We start from the raw sequence: 24,072 nt of genomic DNA on the forward strand, positions 1-24,072 counted from the left end.
TGGAACAAACAACTTTTCATAATTCCATAGTAGGGCAAATATCCTGCCTTCTTCCCTACCCATTAGTATTCTTATTTTTACCTTGTCTTTTGATCTGGTCAAGAATCATATCAATGACAATGAAGGTCCCAGTGCGTCCAATCCCAGCAGAACAGTGTACCACTACTGGTCCAGCTGAGGGGATATCCTCTTGTCGTTTGTTTACATCATGCAGGAAGTTGAGGACACAGCCAGGATCGGATGGAACACCATGATCTGGCCAAGCCTGGAAATTTGTGAAAACATTGAGTTTCACTTACATACTTGTAATGCAGATGACTATAAAAAATCTAGCAACCTTGGGACCTAAGGATTGCCAGATTTTTTTTTATTTTGGATTTTTAGGTATATGTATATGCTGAATAAATATACAACAGAAATAGACTACCTATACAGATTACAGCAGACAGCCTAACACATGCAAGCTGCACAAGGCAAGATTTGAGTTTGTGAAAATTGATTATACTGCTCACGGCAGCTATTTTTGATAATACTTTACTGCATCAAATTATATCATTTACTCAGTTACTGATATTCATTGTTTAATTTATAATAAAAAACAGTTGGGGATCATGTTATGATATATACAGCCATGTTATTGTCACCACAGACTGACAATCAGAGGCAGTGCTAGCCAGAATTTTCCAGGTTTCAGCAATTTTCCTAATCTGGCAAGCCTCAGGTCTAGAAGTTCCTAGATTTGGGAGGTTCATTCTGTATATGCTGTATATATTTAACAGAAATGGACAACTTGAATAATGCTAAAAAAAAAAAAAAAAAAGATATCAAACACTAAATGAAAAGCAAAGGAAATTTTTTAGCACTTCCACTTCCTCTGTGATCAATAATGTTTGGGTTTCACACCATAATGGTGCTATAACACAGCAAAATATATGATCAAAAGAGAAGATATGACTGCCAATTGTTGCAAACAGGACCAAACACATGACTTTGTAGTACAGCATCATCAGAACATAAACAATGGCACACCAACACAGTAGATTCAAAAAGACATTCCAACACTCATAACGGAAAAGTGATGTTTCTGGAATATCAACTGCCAGATTTTTTATAGACTACTGTATAATAAAAATAGAAATGAATTTCTGCAAGTGCATGCAGTAAAGTTTGAACAACCTTAGTATAAAACAACTATGGATAGTGAAAAGTTTTTGTATTTACCAGAGTACATGTTAAAAAAAGATTGAAAATAATCTGAGTACAGAGGATCCTCGCAATTCGACGGAGTTAGGGTGGTTTTTCATCGGTCGAATCAGCATTTATTAGAATCGTGAAGCAATTTTTTCCTGTAAGATACTTAAGAATTGGGGGGATAGGGACCAACCTCTAGCCTAGACCCCCAAAACATCACTATAACCTCTAAAAAACACTAACAAATCAGTACTATTCAATGCTTCATTTATATCTAACTTTTTTTATTAAACACATTAGGGTGCTGTACAGTACATTTTTGGAAATAAAAACACTTGCAGTGGTCTCGTGGTACTTGTCCCTGTTTTTCCAAATTGTTGATACTGTTGATCTAGGGACACCCATTTGCACTGCAACGACACTGTGAGCTATACCTGCCTCACACTTTCTTATAAGCTCAAGCTTATCTTTGAAAAGCAAGAAATTGTGCTTCTTAGGATTGGGGCTGGAGGTGGCTTTCTGTCGTCTTGAGTCAAACAAAACGCACTGTTTTCCTCTAGCATCAATTTTTAGTCAAATTAAGATCTATGGTTTCTAATAAACACTTTTATAATAAAATTAATTTTCTTGTTAATTGGAATGATGCTATAATCTCAAATCAATAGAATCTTCATAAGTATATGTAAATATATTTGTATATAAACAGTAAGTCCTCGTTATATGGTAGTTCTTTATCCGGTAAATTCACAGTTATGGTATTTGGAAATTACTACCTTCAATTCGATATACGGTAAGAAAAATTCACAGATACGGTATCCGCTCATGTCATCCGAGAGGGCCCAGCGCGGGGGAGCAGGGGTGATGACGTCATCCACACCACTCGCAGTACTGACTTTAACTTGACCACCCTTGGAGCCTATTATCTCCTCCCCTTCCCCCTTTTTTTTTACTGCATTACATATTACTTACATGCATTACTAATTAGATGAATAAATGGAGTATTAAAGGGTTTATTGTAAGCACAAATATATTCATAATAACCATGGCAAACATTTAAAGCCTACTACCAGCGGCAAACCATGCAGCAACTGATAAGGGGCACAGAAAGGCCTGGCAAGCCCACTATCAGTGAATGGTGGAAGTCGTATAACATCAAGCACACCTTAGATAACATCAAGTCATCTTGGGACGAAGTGAAGACGTCTACCATGAACTTGGCATGGAATAAAGTAAGGCCAGAATGCGCACATGAATTCCCAGGCTTCGTTGAAGACATCGGTGCAATCAGAAATGACATAGTAAATCAGTGCCATAGGGCTGGCTTCGATGAAGTTGATGATGATGATGTTCAAGATCTTTTGGAAAGCCATGCTGAATCTCTCTCAAATGATGAACTTATAGAGCTGGACAAGACATCACAGGAGGCAGAAAAAGAGGGAGAGGAGGAAGAAGAACCTGTGTGTGGCCTGAACATCAAAACTCTAGAGAATGTCTCAGTGGTATCGAAAAAAGCTCTGGAAACCCTGAAGGAACGTGACCCAAATCCTGCCAGGAGTAGCAAAGTGGCTCATGACGTAGAGAAAACTTTCAAGATTTATCAAGAAATCTATGATGAAAAAAACAAGAAAAACTAAACAGTCCTCCATCTACTCATTCTTCAAGCCAGTAAGACATGTCATTCCTATCACACCTAACGACCCTGCTACAGCTGGCCCTTCCTCAATATCCTCTTTCTTCTTCAAACCATTGAAATGTTATGACCCTGCTACAGTTGGCCCTTCTACATCTGCTTCCAACAGTGCAGACGACATCTTATCCTTGTCTGCCCACTCGGCGGAAGATGAGTAAGGTCTGAAATTCCTACTGTCCCTTAGCCTCAGGAAGGACATCATCTGATAGAATACATGGCAACTGAAAGATAAATAAAAACATATTCTGTTTATTTCTTTTGCGCAGTACTTTACCTTTTATTTTTATTTTTTTTTATGATTATTTTCATGTATTTTCATTTCTGTAGGGGTGACTTTCGACGTGCTAGAATGCATTCCCTATTATTACATGTTATAATGGGTTTGGTATAGGGTAAATTCGATATGTGGTAAGGTTTTCAGGAATGCATAGGTACTGTATATATTTTTTGTCCTAGCCTAACAATGAAAAGTAGTTCAGTTGTTTGTTTACATTTCTCTGGGACTGCAACGTTCCACGGCAGAACTTCCAAGGAACAATTGGCCAAGATGAATGGACAAAGCTTTCTGAAGAGTTTCTCATTGGTAGCATTAACCTTATGTTCTGGCGATCGTATATAAACGATTGCATCAGTGCGTCCGTAGCGACGGTGATCATTCCCGTAATCAAGAATTTTCGCGCCTCATGTTTGAGCTCCACGCGCGATTTCTCGAGTCAGATGGCGAGTGTAAGTATCTGGCTTCTTTTTCCACCCGTAGTGTTGCCACTAGCTCTGTATATTTAGGGGTAATGAAGCTATTCTCCCATTCTGAGGGCGACACTTGGCAACCCCAGCGACCCGCCGTGTCAAAAGCACCCTGATAAGAGCAAGGGGACGTCTCAGTTCATAACTCACTATGGAACAAGACAGATGATTTTTATTTAGCAGTGCTTCTGAGCCTGACTACAGTGATAGTGATTATGAGGAAGAAACTGAAGAAAGCGAAGACAGCAGTAGTGAAGACTCGGAAAATGATTCAGAGGATCCACCTGTTTTCTCAGAACAGAGAGAAGACAGAGATAGTGCCATAGTGGTGATGGAGAACAGACTCCAAACATCGTATTGAGAACCCAGAGTGGCTCATAGAGACACAGGCGTGCCTCTCGGGAAGACGATCAAGAGGGTGTGTGTAATTCACCACCTCGGTCGTCTGCTGGTCACCCAGCCAGTCTTCCCCATTATGGAGCGAGCTCAGAGCTCATAGACCGATCTTCGGGTAGGACTGTGTGTGTGTGTTTCACTGTTTGATCTGCTGCAGTCTCTGACGAGACAGCCAGACGTTATACCCTACGGAACGAGCTCAGAGCTCATTATTTCCGATCTTCGGATAGGCCTGAGACCAGGCACACACCACACACCGGGACAACAAGGTCACAACTCCTCGATTTACATCCTGTACCTACTCACTGCTAGGTGAACAGGGGCTACACGTGAAAGGAGACACACCCAAATATCTCCACCCGGCCGGAGAATCGAACTCCGGTCCTCTGGCGTGTGAAGCCAGCGCTCTAACCACTGAGTTACCGGGTGTGTGTGTGTGTGTGTGTGTGTGTGTGTGTGTGTGTGTGTGTGTGTGTGTGTGTGTGTGTGTGTATTTACCTAATTGTATTTACCTAATTGTAACATACGGGAAAAGAGCTATGCTCGTGTTGTCCCGTCTCCATATCTACTAATGTCCAGCTTTTTCTTAAAATCATGAATATTCCTTGCGTTGACCACTTCCACGTCTAAACTATTCCATGCTTCCACCCTTCTATGAGGGAAGCTATATTTTTCACATCTCTCCTATAAGTGGCCATTTTAGTTTTTTCCCATGCCCTCTCGACATTCTTTCATTCCACATACACAGATCTTCCCTATCCATTTTTCCATGCCAATCATCACTCTGTATATTGCTATCAGGTCTCCCCTTTCTCTTCTGTTTTCCAGGGTCGGAAGTTGCATTCTTTTCAGTCTGTCTTCATAAGTCAAATCTCTTAAGTCAGGCACCATTTTGTTGCAGCCCTCTGTACTTTCTCTAGTTTCCTTATGTGTTTCTTTAAGTTCGAGCCCACTGTATTGTTGCATATTCAAGCCTCGGTCTTATCATTGCAGTAATTATTTTCTTCATCATTTCTTCATCTAAATATACGAACGCCACTCTTATGTTCCTCAATAAGTTCAATACTTCTCCAATTATTTTGTTTATATGTCTCTCTGGCGATAGGTCATTGGTAATTGTCACCCCAAGGTCTTTTTCTTCATGACTGGTTTTATGTCTTCATTTCCTATCTTGTACATACTCCTGATTCTTCTTTCACTCTTGCCAAACTCTATTTTCTTGCATTTTGTCGTGTTGAACTCCATTTGCCATGTACAGCTCCATTTCCATATTCTGTCCAAGTCTTCCTGGAGTAGTTCGCAATCTTTGTCACATCTCACTTTTCTTAACAATTTTGCATCGTCTGCAAATAGGCTCACATAACTGGACACCCCATCCACCATGTCATTTATGTAGACCGCGAACATTACTGGTGCCAACACTGATCCCTGTGGAACTCCACTCTCCACCAAGCCCCATTCTGATGGTCTGTCCTTAATTATTGTTCTCATTTCTCTTCCTACCAAAAGTCTTCCATCCATTTTAGTAAACTGCCATGCACTCCTCCTACCATTTCAAGTTTCCAGATCAGTCTCTGGTGTGGTACCTTATCAAAGGCCTTTTTTAAATCCAGATATATTCCATCAGCCCAACCATCTCTTTCCTGTATTACATCTATCACCCTCGAATAGTAACATATCAGGTTTGTCGTGCATGAACGCCCTTTTCTAAAACCAAATTGACACTCACAAAGTATGTCATTTTCTCCAAGAAGTCTGTCCATCTATTCTTCACCACCCTCTCACACATCTTAGCTACCACACTTGTAAGTGACACTGGTCTATAGTTCAATGGGTCTCTCTTGTTACCTGATTTATAGATTGGGACAATGTTAGCTCTTTTCCAGTCTTGGGGCACTACACCTTCCCTTAATGAGGCATCAATTACTTCACAAACTTTTTCTGCCAGTTGCTCCTGCATTCTCTTAAAATCCATCCTGATACCCCATCAGGTCCCACAGCTTTTCTCACTTCTAAACTCCCCATCATATTCTTGATCTCCTCCACAGTTACTTGAAACTCCTTCATAATCCCTTTCTGTTCCATTACCAGTGGTTTGTCAAAAGCAGTCTCCTTTGTGAATACCTTCCGAAAGCATCCATTCATAGCCTCTGCCATTTCCTGGGATCTTCACTGCATACTCCATTTACTTCTAAACTTTCAATACTTTCTCTATTTTTGATGTTGTTGTTCACATGTCTGTAAAAAGCCTTGGTTGGTCTTTACATTTATCAATTATATCCTTTTCTTGTTTCTTTCTTTCTTCTCTTCTAATCAACACATATTCATTTCTTGCTCTTTTGTAACTTTCCCACTGCTTAATCCGTCTTTTCCTTCTCCACCTCTTCCATGCATCCTCTTTTCTTGTTCTAGCCTTTTCACATCTATCGTTAAACCAGTCCTGCTTTCCAACTTCTCTATGTTGTCTTATTGGTACAAATTTTTCTCACCTTCTTTGTATATTTTTATAAATTCCTTCCACTTTTCATTTGCTCCTTAGCACTCTTGAATTTCATCCAATTTGTCTCTTGAAAGAATTTCTTTAGGTTTCCAAAATCTGTCTTGGCATAATTCCATCTTCCCACTTTATATTCTTCATTTCTTCTAGATTTCTCTTCATCTATCACCTTGAACTCCAAAACTGCATGATCACTCTTTGCTAAAGGGCACTCCACCCTCATCTCCTCAATGACCATTGGCTCTGTACTAAAGACCAAGTCCAGTCTTGACGATGCTCCTCTCCTCCAAACCTAGTATCTTCTTTGACCCACTGAGTTAACACATTTTCCATTGCCAGTGTCAATAGTGTATTTCCCCATGTTGTCTCTGATCCTTCCATTGACCAGTCCTCCCAACACACCTCTTTACAATTAAAATCTCCCATCATTATAGTTCGTTCACAGCCACCCAACATTTCTTCCAGACATGTTCCTGTATCACTTATCATTTCTTCATATTCCTGTACTGACCATGCATTTGTCTTAGGTGGTACGTACACCACTATGTAGTGCCTCTTTTTCCTTCATTAGTTTCTGCTCTGATCTTTAGCACTTCTGCCTTTCCCATACCTTCTTTCACTTGATCCACCTTTATATCTTTTTAACCAGCAACATCACTCCTCCTCCCATCTTACCTACTCTATTTCTTTTCCAAACATTATATTTCCTTCTCCAACCATCATCAGGTCTTCTCCTCTCTCAGTTTTGTTTCAGTAAGACCCACAATATCTGGGTTCTTGTCCCTCAAGTAATCGTTGAGTTCTAAAATCCCGATATCACTCCATTTATGTTGGAATACATTACATTCCGCTCATATGTAAGTTTCTTTAGTCCTTTCTTGCTGTACTTTTCTGGGTTATGAAGAGAAACTTCCTCAGTTATTTCTTGAAACTTGATATGAGAAGAAAGACTCTCTCTCTCTCTCTCTCTCTCTCTCTCTCTCTCTTTTTTTCTCTCTCTCTCTCATTGAAGTGTACATTTCTATTTCAAGATGAGAGAGAGAAATGTGTGTTTTGCTGTCATCGCTCACCAAGCTGTTTCTGCTTGACATCACACAGCCGGAGGAATCCTTGTTAAGGCAATAACTAAACTTTCAGAGGTCACATTGAGCTAGAAAGTCATCATTGTATTCAGAATAACAAAGAGAAAATAATTATTAGTATTCAAACAGTCTTCTGACAATTTCTAGGTTAACCATTTTTACCTGTCATGGGATATTGGAAAATAGTTTAATCACCGGAACATAGCCACGAAAAAATAGCAACGGCTTCTTGAACCACCATGTTTATTTACAGTTGACAAACGCAACAAAACACTTGTTTTTCACCAGCATCAACAAAAGTTGACAGTCTTCTAGTCTTCTGAAGGTTGACAGAAAAGTTGACAGTCTCTCGCCACCTTAAGTGACGACACATCTCATTTACGCTTCTCCTCACTTCAATTTTCTTTATTTGACTTTCACCAGATATGAATGTCGAATTCAGTCAACTTATTAATTAACTGAGTTCGAATTGACGATAATTTGAACTGCGAATGGTCGAATCACGAGGATCTCCAGTACTTAAATTATTTCACATTTGATAACAGCTGTGACTGATGAACATGATGTTATCTAATTAACAGTTTTCTAGTGGTTACATGAATGACACTATAAGAGACACAAGTAGAAAAAAATAAGACAGAGGTTTGAGTCTAGTGACTGCTGGTGGTGAAGAAAAGTAACCAGTAACTCCTCTGATCCTAAATCTGCATAAATACTTACACAGTGATGATAATATACCAAAAATACATGTAATCTTTATGCTCTTTGCAATACAACAAAAAGGATGCAACAAAAAGTTTTACTAACTGTAAAATGGTAGTGAAATATTTTCCTTTCCGACTGGTTATCCTTGTTGTCATTGACAACCAGAAATTCTCGAAGAATGTAGTCGTTGTTTGAACTCTCAGAAATATTGCGGACTGTAATGCGACCATAATCTTTGCTGGAACCTTCTTCAGGCCAGTATCGTCCACATTTGTTCTGAAATGCATAAAAAATTTAGCATCAAATTAAGAAGTTTAGCATAATAAGTTATGCTGCATAAAAAGTAATCAGCACCATACATGATGAAACATCTTGCTACCTACACTTCTAACAAAAATTATGTCATCTTTTTTCTATGGCAGGTGTCACTGACTATAAGTGCCTCTGACTTGTATCTTCCTCATGCTCTCCAGATACCCCTTCTCATCCCTCTTCCCCACCCCCATGATTTTCATACATCCCCCCTCCACTCTCTCTCACTGACAATTAAACTTATTTCCGAGGAATGAAAAATTAAAATGCCATCTATGGGTACTTTATGATGACAGAGCAGGTACTAAACAATGGTGGATACAATGTAATCTACCTAAGTCATCACCTACACTTACAAGAACAGCATCATATCAATGATGGTAATACTGGCTATAAGATTGCAGATGCATCTTTTAATGTACAATGCATTATAAAAATTATGTGATACAGTGAATCAATAACTGGTTTCCTTAATCAGAATGTGTCTGGCATCTATCAACTAAGACAGGAATAGTTTTCCCTAAATTAAGAAGAGAAGACAACAGTGTACTGCTGCAAATGTTAATGTGCAAAAATCTTGTTACCATCATTGTCATTTTTGTCTTGTACTCTCAAGTTTTCAATACCTTCATTTGCTTAATCATGCTGGCTATAAGTAAACTTTCTAGAGCATAGGCAACCATTATAGATATCATAATGAAGAAAGGTATGAGTAATAAGAACATCAATGATGATTAAAGGAATTTCCCTGAGAACAAAGCATTAGATTCAGAAAATCAAGAATGCCAGCTTCACCTACATAAGTTACCCACTCAGAAACTGATGTTTAGAAGGAAATCCAAAGAAACTGCATTGTCACTGTATGTCATTAATATGCAAGTGGATGTCCACACTAGATTCATAACCACCACTCACACCACACACAAGTGATGCCAGTTTAGCAACTGACCAGGAGCAGGTCACCACTGCTGCCATTACTGTCTATACTGCTAAGTGATGTTAGTATAGCAACTGACCAGGTTGAGGGAGTAGGCCAGTGGTATTCAATTTACAGCTCTCAAAAAATAAATAAATAAATGAATAAAAACAAAAAAGCAGACTTCCACTCATCACAGCATTAAGTAAGTTTGGTCTTTATTTTGTTCTTAATAACAAGATATATAGGCTAATATTACCATGTCTAATTTATCTTATTTAATATATTGCACTAGCAGCCCAGTACTACTTAATTGAGTTGAGTTATGCTAGCTTGCACTAGCTGCGGCTCTCTCAATGAATGTGTTTAATCCAAGTGGTTCCCTTGCAGAAATTAGTCAATAACACTGGAGTAGGCCAATAGTGCCACCACTTCCACCACCTGCATTGATGCTGGTTTGGTAACTAACCCAAAAGTGTGTGTGTGTGTGTGTGTGTGTGTGTGTGTGTGTGTGTGTGTGTGTGTGTGTGTGTGTGTGTTTACCTAGTTGTAGTTTTACAGGGCCTGGGCTTTATGCTCGTGTGGCCCGGTCTCCATATCTACACTTCTCCAATCTTACTTTAAAAGTATGCACACTCGTTGCAGACACCACTTCTTCATTTAAACTGTTCCACGTCTCAATACATCTTTGCGGGAAACTATATTTTTTAACATCTCTCAGACATCTTCCTTTTCTCAGCATTTTACTAAGCGATCTTATGCTTCGGATGTCATATTCTTCTCTCAGGATCAGTTTCTCATTATCCACTTGGTCCATTCCGTTGATCAATTTATAAACTTGTATCAGGTCTCCTCTCTCCCTTCCTTGTTCCAGGGTTGGTAGATCCATAGCCTTTAGTCTCTCCTCATATGTCATCCCTTCTAATTCTGGAATCATTCTTGTAGCCATTTTTTGTAGTCTCTCCAATTTCCTTATGTGTTTCTTTTTTTTTATGATCCACACTACTCCTGCATATTCCAATCTGGGTCTTATTATAGTACTTATCAATTTCTTCATCATTTCTTTGTCCATGTAGTGAAATGCTATTCCAATATTCCTTAGCAAATTATATGTTTCTCTAAAAATTCTATCAATATGGCTAACTGGTTGATTGTTTTCTTCCATCGTCACTCCTAAGTGTGTGTGTGTGTGTGTGTGTGTATTCACCTAGTTGTATTCACCAGTTGTAATTTTACAGGGCCTGGGTATCATACTTGTGTGGCCTCGTCTCCATATCTACACACATCCAACTTTCCTTTAAAACTATGCACACTCCTCGCTGACACCACCTCCTCACTGAAACTAATTCACACCTCCACACATCTTTATGGGAAACTATATTTCTTCACATCCTTCAAGCATATTCCCTTGACTATCTTTTTACTATGCGATCTCGTAGTTCTATTTAAATTTTCCTCTCTCAACATCATTTGCTCATTATCCACTTCATCCAAACCATTCAACAGTTTATAAACCTGTATCAAATCTCCTCTTTCTCTTCTTTGTTCCAAGGTAAGCAAATTCATTTCTTTTAATCTCTCCTCATTGGTCATTTCTGCCAATTCCGGAACCATTTTTGTTGCCATTCTCTGCAATCTCTCCAGCTTCCTTATATGCTTCTTTTTATAAGAGGACCAAACCACCCCAGCATATTCCAATCTCGGTCTAATTACCGTAATAATTAATTTCTTCAACATATTTTTATCCATATAATGAAAGGCTAATCCAATATTTCTAATCAAATTATATGTTTCTCCAAACATCTTGTTTGTGTGTGTGTGTGTGTGTGTGTGTGTGTGTGTGTGTGTGTGTGTGTGTGTGTATTTACCTAGTTGTATTTACCTAGTTGTAGTTTTACAGGGCCTGGGCTTTATGCTTGTGTGGTCCCATCTCCATATCTACACTTATCCAATTTTTCTTTAAAACTATGTACACTCTTTGCTGATACCACTTCCTCACTCAAACTGTTCCAAGTCTCAACACATCTTTTGGAAACTAAATTTTTTAACATCTCTCAGACATCGTCCCTTCCTTAGTTTCTTACTTTGCGATCTTGTGCTTCTAAAGTCATATTCTTCTCTCAGGATCAGTTTCTCATTATCCACTTCATCCATTCCGTTAATCAATTTATAAACTTGTATCAGATCCCCTCTCTCTCTTCTCTGCTCCAAGGTTGGTAGATTGCCTTTAGTCTCTCCTCATATGTCATCCCTTTAAATTCTGGAACCATTCTTGTAGCCATTTTTGTAGTCTCTAATTTTCTTATGTGTTTCTTTTTATGGGAGTCCACACAACTCCTGCATATTCCAATCTAGGTCTTATTTTAGTACTTATCAATTTCTTCATCATTTCCTTGTCCATATAGTGAAATGCTACTCCAATATTCCTTAGCAAATTATACGTCTCTCTGAAAATTCTATCAATATGGCTTACCGGTTGATTATTTTCTTCCATTGTCACTCCCAAGTCCTTTTCCTTTTTTACTTTTTCTAGTTCTACTCCATCTCCCATCTTATAGATTCCCACTGGTCGTCTTTCACTTTTTCCCATTTCCATGACATGGCTTTTGTCCACATTGAATTCCATCTCCCATTTTTTGCTCCATTTCCAGATCTTGTTTAAGTCTTCCTGTAGTATTTCACAATCCTCTTTTGTTTAATGACTCTGCACAGTTTCGCATCGTCCGTAAACAGATTTATGTAGCTGTTCACTCCTCTGGCATGTCATTTATATATATACGAGAAAAGTATTGGTGCCAATACTGACCCCTGTGGCACTCCGCTGTCTACTGTTCTCCACTTGGACTTCATATCTTTAACTATCGTCCTTATTTCTCTCCCCTTAAGTAATTCTTCATCCATCTCAATGTGCTTCCTTTTAAGCCACCCTTCTCCTCTAACTTCCATAGTAATCTTTCATGTGGCACTTTATCAAAAGCCTTTTTTAGATCTAAATAAATACAGTCAACCCATCCTCTCTCTCTTGTACTTTATCAACTATTCTAGAGTAGAAACTCAATAAATTTGTCACACATGACCGACCTTTTCTAAAACCAAATTGGCTATTTGATAATATTTTGTTGTCTTCAAGAAACTCGATCCATTGCTTCTTTATTACTTTTTCACACATCTTGCATATTACACTAGTTAGTGATACTGGTCTGTAATTTAAAGGTTCTTCCTTCCTTCCGCTCTTATATATGGGAACCACCTCAGCTCTTTTCCACTCCACTGGCACTGTTCCATTTTCTATTGAGCATTTTATGATGTTGTATATTGGACTTGCTAGTTCTTCCCTACATTCTTTCAGTATTCTGCCTGAGACTTCATCCGGTCCCATTGCCTTTTCCTCATCCAATTCCGTCATCAACTTTTTTATTTCAAGCTTGGTTACTTTAATCTCTTTCATATAGACAGTCTCTATTACCCTGTGGTCTTTCAAATTTGGATTCCTTAGTAAAGACCTCATGAAATTTACTATTTAACAGTTCTGCCATACTCTTTGGGTCTTCCACCATTTCGTTTTCTCCTTTTAACCTTTCTATTGTTTCTTTTGTCTTATTTTTCCATTTATGAATCTGTAGAACAATTTTGGTTGTTCCTTACATTTTCGACAATGTCCTTTTCATAGTTCTTTTCTTCTTCCTTTCTCACCTTAGCATATTCATTTCTTGCTGTTTTGAAGTTTTCCTTATTTTCTGGATTTCTGTTTCTTCTCCACCTTTTCCATGCTCCATCTCGTTTCTCCTTTGCCCTAGCACATCTTGCATTAAACCAATCTTTCTTTCCTTCTTCTTTAGGTCTATATTTCGAACATATTCCTGACCCCAGTTTTGTATATTTCCAAAATAAGTTATATTTCTCTTGAACCGTTAATGAGTTTTCCATCTCCTCCCAGTTTACGTTTTAAAATAGTTCTTGAGATTCTCAATATCAGCCTTTCTGTAATTTAATCGGTCTCCTTTGTATGATTCATCTCTATCTTCCTTTCCTTCTTCTATATCCATCTCTAATATTACATGGTCACTCTTTCCCAATGGGCACTTGTATCTTATATCATCATTAATTGGTATATCCCTTGTAAAACTAGGTCTAATCTTGCCGGCTCATCGTTTCCTCTGAATCTTGTGTTTTCCTTTACTCTTTGGACCATCAAATTATCTATCATTAGGTTCAGGAATCTATCTCCCAGGCATCTTCCCCATACCACTTTCATAATTTTCCCAGTCTACCTCCTTACAGTTGAAATCTCCTACCAATATCACTTTTCTCCTTTCCTTAATGATTCTTGTAAGACTCCTTATTGTGTCATCTATCATGTCTCTATATTCTTGGTTAGTCCATGAGTTTGTTTTGGTGGCACATATGTTCCAATGATTGTTAACTCCTTTTGTTAATATGCATCTTAACATACAGTATTTCTGATTTTCCTTCCCAAACTCCACTTGATATACCACTATCTCCTTCCTTAACATCATCATGACTCCTCCTCCTCCTTTACCCACTCTGTCTCTCCTCCATATATTATACCTTTTATCTATGTCTATTTTTATTGCCTCATTTAACTTTGTTTCCACCAGGCATACAATATCTGGTTCTTCTTTCTTTATGTAATCTCTTAATTCTAATTTACTAGATAAAATCCCATCTATGTTTGTATACATCATTTTTAATCTCTTGTTCTTATCATTTTTAGTTAAACTTGCTCCATTTTTTTCTCTTCCTTCTCTTTTGTATACCATTTCCTTATCCTGTCTCCTATAATTCTCCAAAAATGCCTTCTTTTCCTCCTCTGACCTTTCATTATTTTTTTCTCTTGCTTCTGCCACCAGTTCATTGTGTCTCTTCCTTTCCTCCTCGTTTCTGTTTCTTTCTTTATATATATATATATATATATATATATATATATATATATATATATATATATATATATATATATATATATATATATATCTTTGCAACCTTCTGTTTCTCTGAGTTTTGTTTTTCTATATAGTACTTCTTCTGCTGCTGCTTGTGATTTTAGTAATATCTTAATTGGTCTCACTGTTCCTTCTTGATATGGTCCCATTCTATGGATTTCTTCTACTTCCTCTTCTAAGTTCTGTCTATCCTCGTTATTTAGATGTTTTAGTAGGTCTTTTACTGATTTCATTTCGTCCTTTTCACTTCTTGGTCTATATTTAACATTTTTTTCTTTCAGTCCAAAATTAATTACTTTTTTTTCTGCAATTTCTCTTACTAAATTTTCTTTTTTCATCAGGACTCTTATCATTTTGTTTGTCATATTTTCATCTTTTTCTTTTAACTGTTCTTAAAATACTGCCTGAAATGATTCCTTGTCTTTCTTATCTTAGATTCTCCATGCCTGTACTTCTTGTGTGTGTGTGTGTGTGGGTGTGTATTTACCTAGTTGTAGTTTTACAGGGCCTGGGCTTTATGCTCGTGTGGCCCCGTCTCCATATCTACACTTATCCAATCTTACTTTAAAAGTATGCACACTCATTGCAGACACTACTTTTCATTTACATCTTTACGGGAAACTATACTTTTTAATATCTCTTAGACATCTTCCCTTCCTCAGCTTCTTACTATGTGATCTTGTGCTTTGACTGGCATATTCTTCTCTCAGGATCAGATACTCATTGTCCACTTGGTCCATTCCGTTGATCAATTTATAAACTTGTATGAGATCCCCTCTCTCCCTTCTCTGTTCCAATGTTGGAAGATCCATAGCCTTTAGTCTCTCCTCATACGTCATCCCTTCAAGTTCTGGGACCATTCTTGTAGCCATTTTTTTGTAGTCTCTCCAGCTTCCTTATGTGTTTCTTTTTGTGAGGGGTCCACACTACTCCTGCATATTCCAATCTGGGTCTTATTATAGTACTTACCAGTTTCTTCATCATTTCTTTGGCCATGTAGTGAAATGCTATTCCAATATTCCTTAGCAAATTATATGTCTCTGAAAATTCTATCAATATGGATTGCCGGTTGATTATTTTCTTCCATCATCACTCCCAAATCCTTTTCCTTTTTTACTTTCTCCAGTTCTACTCCATCTCCCAACTTATAGATTCCCACTGGTCGTCTTTCACTCTTTCCCATTTCCATGACATGGCTTTTGTCCACATTGAATTCCATCTCCCACTTTTTACTCCATTCCCAGATCTTATCTAGGTCTTCTTGCAGTATTTCACAATCCTCTTTTTGCTTTATAATTCTGCACAGTTTCGCATCGTCCGCACACAGATTTATGCAGCTGTTCACTCTTTCTGGCATGTCGTTTATATAAATGAGAAAAAGTATTGGCGCCAATACTGACCCCTGCGGCACTCCGCTTTCTATTGCTCTCCACTTGGACTTCATATCTTTGACTACCGTCCTTATTTCTCTCCCCCTCAAATAATTTTCCATCCATCTCAATGTGCTTCCTTTTAAACCACCCTTCTCCTCTAATTTCCACAGTAACCTTGCATGTGGCACTTTACCAAACGCCTTTTTTCAATCCAAGTAAATAAAATCAACCCATCCCTCTCTCTCTTGTACCCTGTCAACTATTCTAAAGTAGAAACTCAGTAAATTTGTTACACACGACCAACCTTTTCTAAAGCCAAATTGGCTATTTGATAATAATTTGTTGTCTTCAAGGAACTCGATCCATTGTTTCTTTATTACTCTTTCACACATCTTACATATTACACTAGTTAATGATACCGGTCTGTAATTTAGAGGTTCTTCCTTCCTTCTGCTCTTATATATGGGAACCACCTCAACTCTTTTTCATTCTACTGATACTGTTCCATTTTCTGTTGGGCATTTTATGATGTGTATAGGTCTTGCTAGTTCTTCCCTATATTCTTTCAGTATTCTGCCTGAGACTTCATCCGGTCCCATTGCCTTTTCTTCATCCAGTTCCTTCATTAATTCTTTTATTTCAAGCTTGGTTACTTTAATCTCTTCCATATAGATGGTCTCTCTATTACCCTGTGGTCTTTCAAATTTGGATTCCTTAGTAAAGACCTGGAACTTATTATTTAACAGTTCTGCCATACTTTTTGGGTCTTCTACCATTCCATTTTCTTCTTTTAACCTTTCTATTGTTTCTTTTTGTCTTATTTTTCTGTTTATGAATCTGTAAAACTATTTTGGTTGCTCCTTGCATTTTTCGACTATGTCCTTTTCATAGTTCCTCTCCTCTTCCTTCCTCACTTAAACATATTCATTTCTTGCTATCTTGAAGTTTACCTTACTTACTGCATTTCTATTTCTCCTCCACCTTTTCCATGCTCCATCTCTTTTCTCCTTTGCCCTGGCACACTTTGCGTTAAACCAATCTTTCTTTCCTTCCTCCTTAGGTCTATATTTCGGGACATATTCCCTGACTCCTGTTTTGTATATTTCCAAAAAGAAGTTATATTTCTCTTGCACCCCCTCAGAGTTTTCCATCTCCTCCCAGTTAGCGTATTTGAAATAGTTCTTGAGATTCTCAATATCAGCATTTCTGTAATTTAATCGGTCTCCTGTATGATTCATCTCTACGAGTATCTTCTTTTCCCTCTTCTATATCCATTTCTAATATTACATGATCACTCTTTCCCAATGGGCATTTATATCTTATATCATCATTCATTTGTATACCCCTTGTAAAAACCAGGTCTAATCTCGCCGGCTCATTGTTTCCTCTGAATCTTGTGTTTTTCTTTACTTTTTGGTCCATCATATTATCTATCATTAGGTTTAGGAATCTTTCTTCCCAAGCTTCTTCCCCCATACCACTTTCATAATTTTCCCAGTCCACTTCTTTACAGTTGAAGTCTCCTACTAATAACACTTTTCTCCTTTCTTCAATGACTCTTTTACTCCTTATAGTGTCATCTATCATGTCTTTATATTCTTGGATGGTCCATGCATTCGTTTTTGGTGGCACATATGTTACAATGATTGTTAAGTCTTTTTTATTAATATACATCTTAATATACAGTACTTCTGCTTTTCCTTCCCCATATTCCATATGGTTTACCACCATCTCTTTCCTTGTCATTATCATGACTCCTCCTCCTCCTCCTTTACCCACTCTGTCATTCCTCCATACGTTATATCTATTATCTATGTCTATTTTGATTGCCTTATTTAGTTTTGTTTCAGCCAGGCATACAATATCCTGTTTTTCTGTCCTTATGTAATCTTTTAGTTCTAATTTACTTGATAGAAGCCCATCTATGTTCGTATATATCATTTTTAGTTTCTTGCCCTTATCACCTTTAGTTACACTTGGTCCACTGTTGCCTCTTCCTTCTCTCTTATATACCATTTTCTTATCCTGTCTCCTAGAATTCTCCAAAAAAATGCCTTTTTTTCCTCCTCTGACCTTTCATTATTTTTTTCCCTTACTGCTGCCGCCAATTCGTTGTATCTCTTCTTTTCTTCCTCATTCTTATATATATATATATATATATATATATATATATATATATATATATATATATATATATATATATATATATATCCTTGCAGCCTTCTGTTTCTCTGAGTTTTGTTGTTCTATATAATATCTCTTCTGTTGCTGCTTGTGATTTTAGTAGTATCTTAATTGGTTTTGTTGTTCCATCTTGATAAGGTCCCATTCTGTGAATTTCCTCCACTTCCTCCTCTAGGTTCTGCCTATCTTCGTCATTTAGATTTTTTAGTAGGTCTTTAACTGACTTCATTTCCTCCTTTTCCCTTCTTGGTCTATATTTTACATTTTTTTTCCTCTAGTCCAAAGATAATTACACTTTTTTTTCTGCAATTTCCCTTACTAGGTTTTCCTTTTCCTTAAGGATTCCAATAATTTTGTTTGCCATGTTCTTGTCTCTTTCTTTTAGTTGTTCTTCAATCACCTCCTGTAAGTTATCTTCGTCTTTCTTATCTTATACTCTCCATGCCTGTACTTCTTTTTTAATCACATCATGTACTCTTTCCTCTTCTTTGTTAACTAGATCTTTCAGGTCCTCTTTTTCTTTCTCTACTTTACCAAGTCCTTCATCCATCTGTTTCTTATACTTGGCTAGTTCTTTTCTCAGTTCTGCATTCTCTACTCTTAAACTAGCTTCACTTTCCTCCACTTTTTTTATCCTTTCTTTCAAGTTATGAAACTCTTTCTCCTGTTCCTTGTTCTTTTTACTTCTCATACTTTCTCTTATCCAGTTGTCTAATTTTTTTCTCCAAAGTTAAAACTCGCCTATGGAGGGCGGTACTTGTCTCATCAAATCCTCCGAAACTAGCCTCTTCCTCATCGTCATCATCCTTTTCTTGTACTACTTCCCTATTCTCATACCTGCTTATGGGTGTAAGTTCTTTCCTACTCATGGTGCCTTTCAATTTAGTTTCTGGAGACTATTACCACACAAGTCATGCATTTGCCCAGGCCTCTGTAAGCACACAACCTCTGGTATTGAGATCAGCTGATCGCGGGGAGCGTTGGTCCGCCCGTCCGACCTTGACCTTGTCTCGACCACGTGTGTGTGTGTGTGTGTGTGTGTGTGTGTGTGTGTGTGTGTGTGTGTGTGTGTGGACCACTACTGCCACCACTCCTGTCACCAGCAGTGACGGTTGCCTTTGTTAACACCATTAGAAAGCTACTGTCCATCATTTGTATTTAGTGATGAAAGACATAGCTTTGTACTTAACAAAAATACATGGTGAGAGTATGAGCACCATTCTTATATGAACGAATACACTAACAAATAATGCATAATATAATTTTCCAAATATGAGAAAACACTACAGTAAGCCCCCACATTTAGCGATCCTATTAGTCTGCTGAAACCATCGCTAAATTGGAATTTCGCCAAATTTGGATACTACTTTAAATAGGGAAAAATACCAATCAGTCTTTCGTCTGCCTAAAGTCCCCATTTTGAGTCCCCATATACAGCTGCAACATCGCCACCTTCACGAGAATCAGCACCCCCCGAACCACTAGTGGAGGTCATGGTAATAGCGAAACTCGCTAAACTGCGAGGATGGGAGCACAAAAAATGAGTTCACACGCTGGATTAACACACACAATAGCTCGTGTCGAGTGGTAATGCCGGAGGCACTGTGGGGCTGACGTCACGGCCAAACAGACACGCGATTGGCTCAGAGCGAGCGGGAGGCGGGACAATTGGCTCAGAGCGAGCAGGAGGCAGGACAGTGTAGCACGGTACATTCGCTAAATATGAGAGAAAATTGCTAAACTTGAGGGCTTGGCCTTTTTCCAGACAATCGCTAAATAAGGGTTTCGCTAAGCTGGATTTCACTAAATTCGGGGGCTTACTGTACTTATCTTTTCCACATATGAAAAAACACACTACTTATCTTACCTTCCTCCAAGATCAATATCTATAAACTAGATTAAAAGCATTAAAAATTAGGTAGGCAGATACAGCTGCTGCTACACCTCAATTTTTCATACCTTGCCACGCTCCACTTCCTTGGTTGTCATAACAATTACTCTGGTGTTCTCCTGCCAAATCATCCACCAGAAATCTGCAAGTGTAGAAGGCAGGCAGCCTTGTGTTGCTATGTACGTCTTGCCTTCAATTCCAAGATCTTCTTCACTCTGGAAAGTTAATATAAAATAGTCATGTCATTCTAGATTTCATTTTTAAAGGGTAAGACCTTTATTGTTTTCATATATATATATATATATATATATATATATATATATATATATATATATATATATATATATATATATATATATAAAGTAAGAAACAAAGTATATGTTTTATATAATGAGTATAAGGTGTGCATCATTTATCACTATTTTATAACTTATTACTACTAATATGGTCATCATTGGGAATTGTTGAGTGCTGGATTAATGAATTTGGTAGATTACAGTGAAGTGAGGTTAGAGTACACTTAACACTACTTTTAAAATACCTAACAAATCTATAAGTTGATTAACAAGTGCAAATGTACTGATACTACTCTTTCCACCTATACTAATACTTAATTTCTGGTTCTAATTATAACAACATCAACAACAACAACAACAATAATAATAATAATAATAATAATAATAATAATAATAATAAAAAAAAAAAAAATAAAATTTTAAATATTGCAATGGTGAGACTGAAAATATACAATGTGTTGATGGGAGGCTTAACACTAGAATAAGAGAAACCAGTGAGAATATACTAATTATTCATGACTCGTGCACTGGTGGGAACCACACTAAGTCAGTTTCGATACTAATATTATCAATGCTGTTAACAAAGATACCGACCAATTTCTCCTTCTGTTTCTTTGTCATACACTGTTGTAGAATACATAGATGCTGTAAAATTCTCAAAAGCTTCATAGCATTACTTATGTTGTTCCATGTCTTGTTTCAGTTTCACTACTACAATGCTTCTTTTTTTATTTTTTCCCTGACACCGTGTTAAAAATATTATAATTAATTCAATTTGTGCAATCGGTTTGCTTATATGCGATTTGGCCCAACCGCATTTTCAAACTGAGCACCAGACGCAATTTCAAACTGCGCGCCAGAGAGTTCTGCAGCTGGCTGATCGGTGAGAGCTTCGGGGCCAGATCCAAGAAGCAGGTTGTTGTCTATGTTGGTACAGACAACCTCCATAGCAACCTCCTGCTCACATACCAACCTTCGTAAAATAGCATCCACAAAGATTCGTTGCTGTTGGCGGGTGGCGGTTGGTAGCCTGCCTAAAAGTTATCATTGGCTGCCAGGAGCTGGATCCAAGAAACTTTAACATCAGAGCAACATCCTGCCGCGAAATGAAATACCGTGGTATTTCATTAGTACTGTATTTTACGGCTTACAAGATGCAGTTTTTTTCCTAAAAAATATCCTGAAAAATACTAGTGCGTCTTCCAAGACGAATGTTGTATTGTAGGGCAGTATCCAACCTCAAGTGAGCTTGGACACTTGACCGATAGCGACCTGGATTTGTATGTTGAGTCATTACATTATGATGTTAGCTTAAGTACCATTTAATTTAGCCTTTTATATTATGTAAACTCAGTACTTAGGTGTTACAAGTATTTCCAATACCATAATCCTTCCTGCAGCCTAATCAGCGTGTGGAGAAAACGGGCCGCTCCCTAGTCTCATTGCAACACACACATACATGCACACGAACGTACACACATCATGCCAGGTGCCTTTATACCTTTATTATTAGAACATCCAAATGGCTTACTCATTCAAGCAAGAGTCAAAACTCCACTTGTGAATTGTATTCACATTGATAAAGCCTATGAAGCACGACTGCAAAATAAAATAAATACAAACTGCAGCACTGATGTGTTCGGTTTCGGCAATCGGACAAGTAATTCCGTAATGTAAACAACAGGTCCAAAACATGCCGTCGCCCACCACTAAAACAAGAAGAGATGGACTGTTTCGCTGTGTATATGTATTTACCTATGGTGTTTTTATTTACATAGTTTTAAATTTGTGGTGAGTGCTCCAGCAAATTTGTAATGAGTGGTGACACAACAGTGTCTTGCAGACTCCTTGCTTCCTTTGTTTTTGTGTTCAGTGGTCGGGTATATGGTGAATGCGTTCTTGTATTAGAATGACTTTTTTTCTTAGAAATTTCTTTCAAATATTAGGGTGCGTCTTCCAAGATGCAGCGTCTTGCAAGCCATAAAATACGGTAATTCACTATCACTCGGTGCCATGGAGTCGAGGTTATCCTCATGGCATAAGCGTATATGAAAACTTAGATATGATATCCATTATAGCAGGCAATAGAGGAGTGAAAACATAAATACCGTGGTGAAAGCAACACGCAAGCTAAAAGGGTCACAAGAAGAAGAAGAACCGGCTGAGTCGCCGCAAGTCTCCACTTCGTCTGTGGCCGATCTCATCTCTGCTTTATTTTTTGGTATTCCATGTAAGATTTCACTTTATGCATTACAAAACAATCCTTTCTTGGGGGCAAGGTTTGTAAAAAGCTAATAGAAATGTTTTGTGAACATAAATGCATATATAAGACAGTAACACCACCACGAGAGGTGGTGTTCCCGGCAACCTCAAAGCAACCTGATAGCAACCTTGTCACCAAGCGTTCATGGATGCCATTTCGCGGCAGGAGGTTGCTCTGACGTTGTTAAAGAATCTTGGATCCAGCTCCCGCTCTTCTTGTGCCTCATTTGCAGTCTGCCAGCACTGAGTACAGACGGAATCTCTTCAATCTGCCAATAATTCACCAAGATGGCCCCCAAAACGTCCTTCATTTTCTTCTGCATGTGGAGTTATTTTTGATAAGTGGATTTTTGATAAAGTGGTAAACCCCAGAGGAAGATGGTGACTGACTGTGGTGTGAGTGGTGAAGGCAGTGACGCAATGAGTGTTTTGTTTACGTATTCTTTGTTTTGTTGTTTTCTCTTATTATTTTTTGCTTTCTCTTATTATTTCTTACTTTTCCCTTTACTTTAAATACACTTCTAGTATTTAGAATGGTAAATAACAAAAACATGTTAATTTAGCCAAATAAATAGAGTATTTTGTAAGATTTGTTTTGGACCACATCCTGCATCCCCCCTATTATCTATTGTTTCTTATGAGAATTACAAGTTTGTTTTACAGCAAAAAATTTTGATATACACGATGCCTCTTGGAACATGACTTAACCCTTAGCGGCGGTGGAACTATATATAGACGGTCCTGATTGTATCAAAATTTGCGGGGTGACTATATATAGACTCGTCTCCAAAATTTATCCCTTGTATTTCTAAGCATCGACTATATATAGACGGCCACGTGTGAGTGCCCCCGAGCCACAAAAATGATAACTGGCAAGTCAAGAGTGGCCTTGGTGTACGTGACTTCTCACACTCATACCACACTCTGTTCCCAGCTTTCAGGCAGGGTGGAGTGCTCCTGTCTGCCTGTCATTCCACCAATATAGTATTATTTCTTGGACATATTTGGGAATTTTAGGCACAACCATGCTTCCTACAAGGAGGAGAATCACTGATGAGGATTTACAGCTGATTCTAGCGCATGATTTAGATGATGAGTTAGTAAGAGAGGAAACCATCACATAACTGAAAAGCAAAAACAAAAACAAAAAAATTGGGAGGGTGGAGGAAACCACATCCAGGTCACAAGTCCTGGACACATTTTTAATGTGGGTGTGAGTGACTCCATTATTCTAGTAAACATATAAAGAAATTTCACTTTAAAGCCTAAAGTTTGATTTGAGAAACTTGTAAACACGGCGCGAAATTGCGGTAGAGTCTATATAAAGATGCTGTCAAAACGTAACAAAATGCGGTGTAACTAAATTTATGCTGCACACCAGTAGGCGGCAGAAGCTATATATAGACGATTCACATTTTAGGAGACAGCCAACGTCCACTGCCGCCGGCTAGGGTTAATGAAGCAGTGAATGACTTGGCAGGATGGAGTGTTGACAGATGGTTTGGACAAGTTAACAAAATGGAGGATGATAGACAGGTGAAGATAAAATATGAAAAGTATGAGCTTGCAAGG

General features: G+C 37.9%; 1 protein-coding gene and 1 long non-coding RNA gene across 16 annotated transcripts in view; one reads left to right on the forward strand and one right to left on the reverse strand.

Moving 5' to 3' along the window:
* LOC123520214 overlaps window positions 1-24,072 on the forward strand; it is an 83,222-nt gene that overhangs the window by 53,098 nt on the left and 6,052 nt on the right. The window lies entirely within an intron of this gene.
* Window positions 1-24,072, reverse strand: part of LOC123520207 (tyrosine-protein phosphatase non-receptor type 11-like) — a 103,580-nt gene that overhangs the window by 17,303 nt on the left and 62,205 nt on the right. For all 15 annotated transcript variants that reach the window (XM_045282284.1, XM_045282276.1, XM_045282279.1 and 12 more), the window contains 3 exons: window positions 20,011-20,157; window positions 8,408-8,581; window positions 82-265 (listed from right to left, as the gene is read on the reverse strand). In XM_045282284.1, coding sequence (XP_045138219.1) covers window positions 82-265; window positions 8,408-8,581; window positions 20,011-20,157 — 505 coding nt within the window. The remainder of the gene's footprint in view (window positions 1-81; window positions 266-8,407; window positions 8,582-20,010; window positions 20,158-24,072) is intronic.

This window comes from Portunus trituberculatus, chromosome 46, assembly GCF_017591435.1.
Source record: "Portunus trituberculatus isolate SZX2019 chromosome 46, ASM1759143v1, whole genome shotgun sequence".
Lineage (NCBI taxonomy): Eukaryota > Metazoa > Arthropoda > Malacostraca > Decapoda > Portunidae > Portunus > Portunus trituberculatus.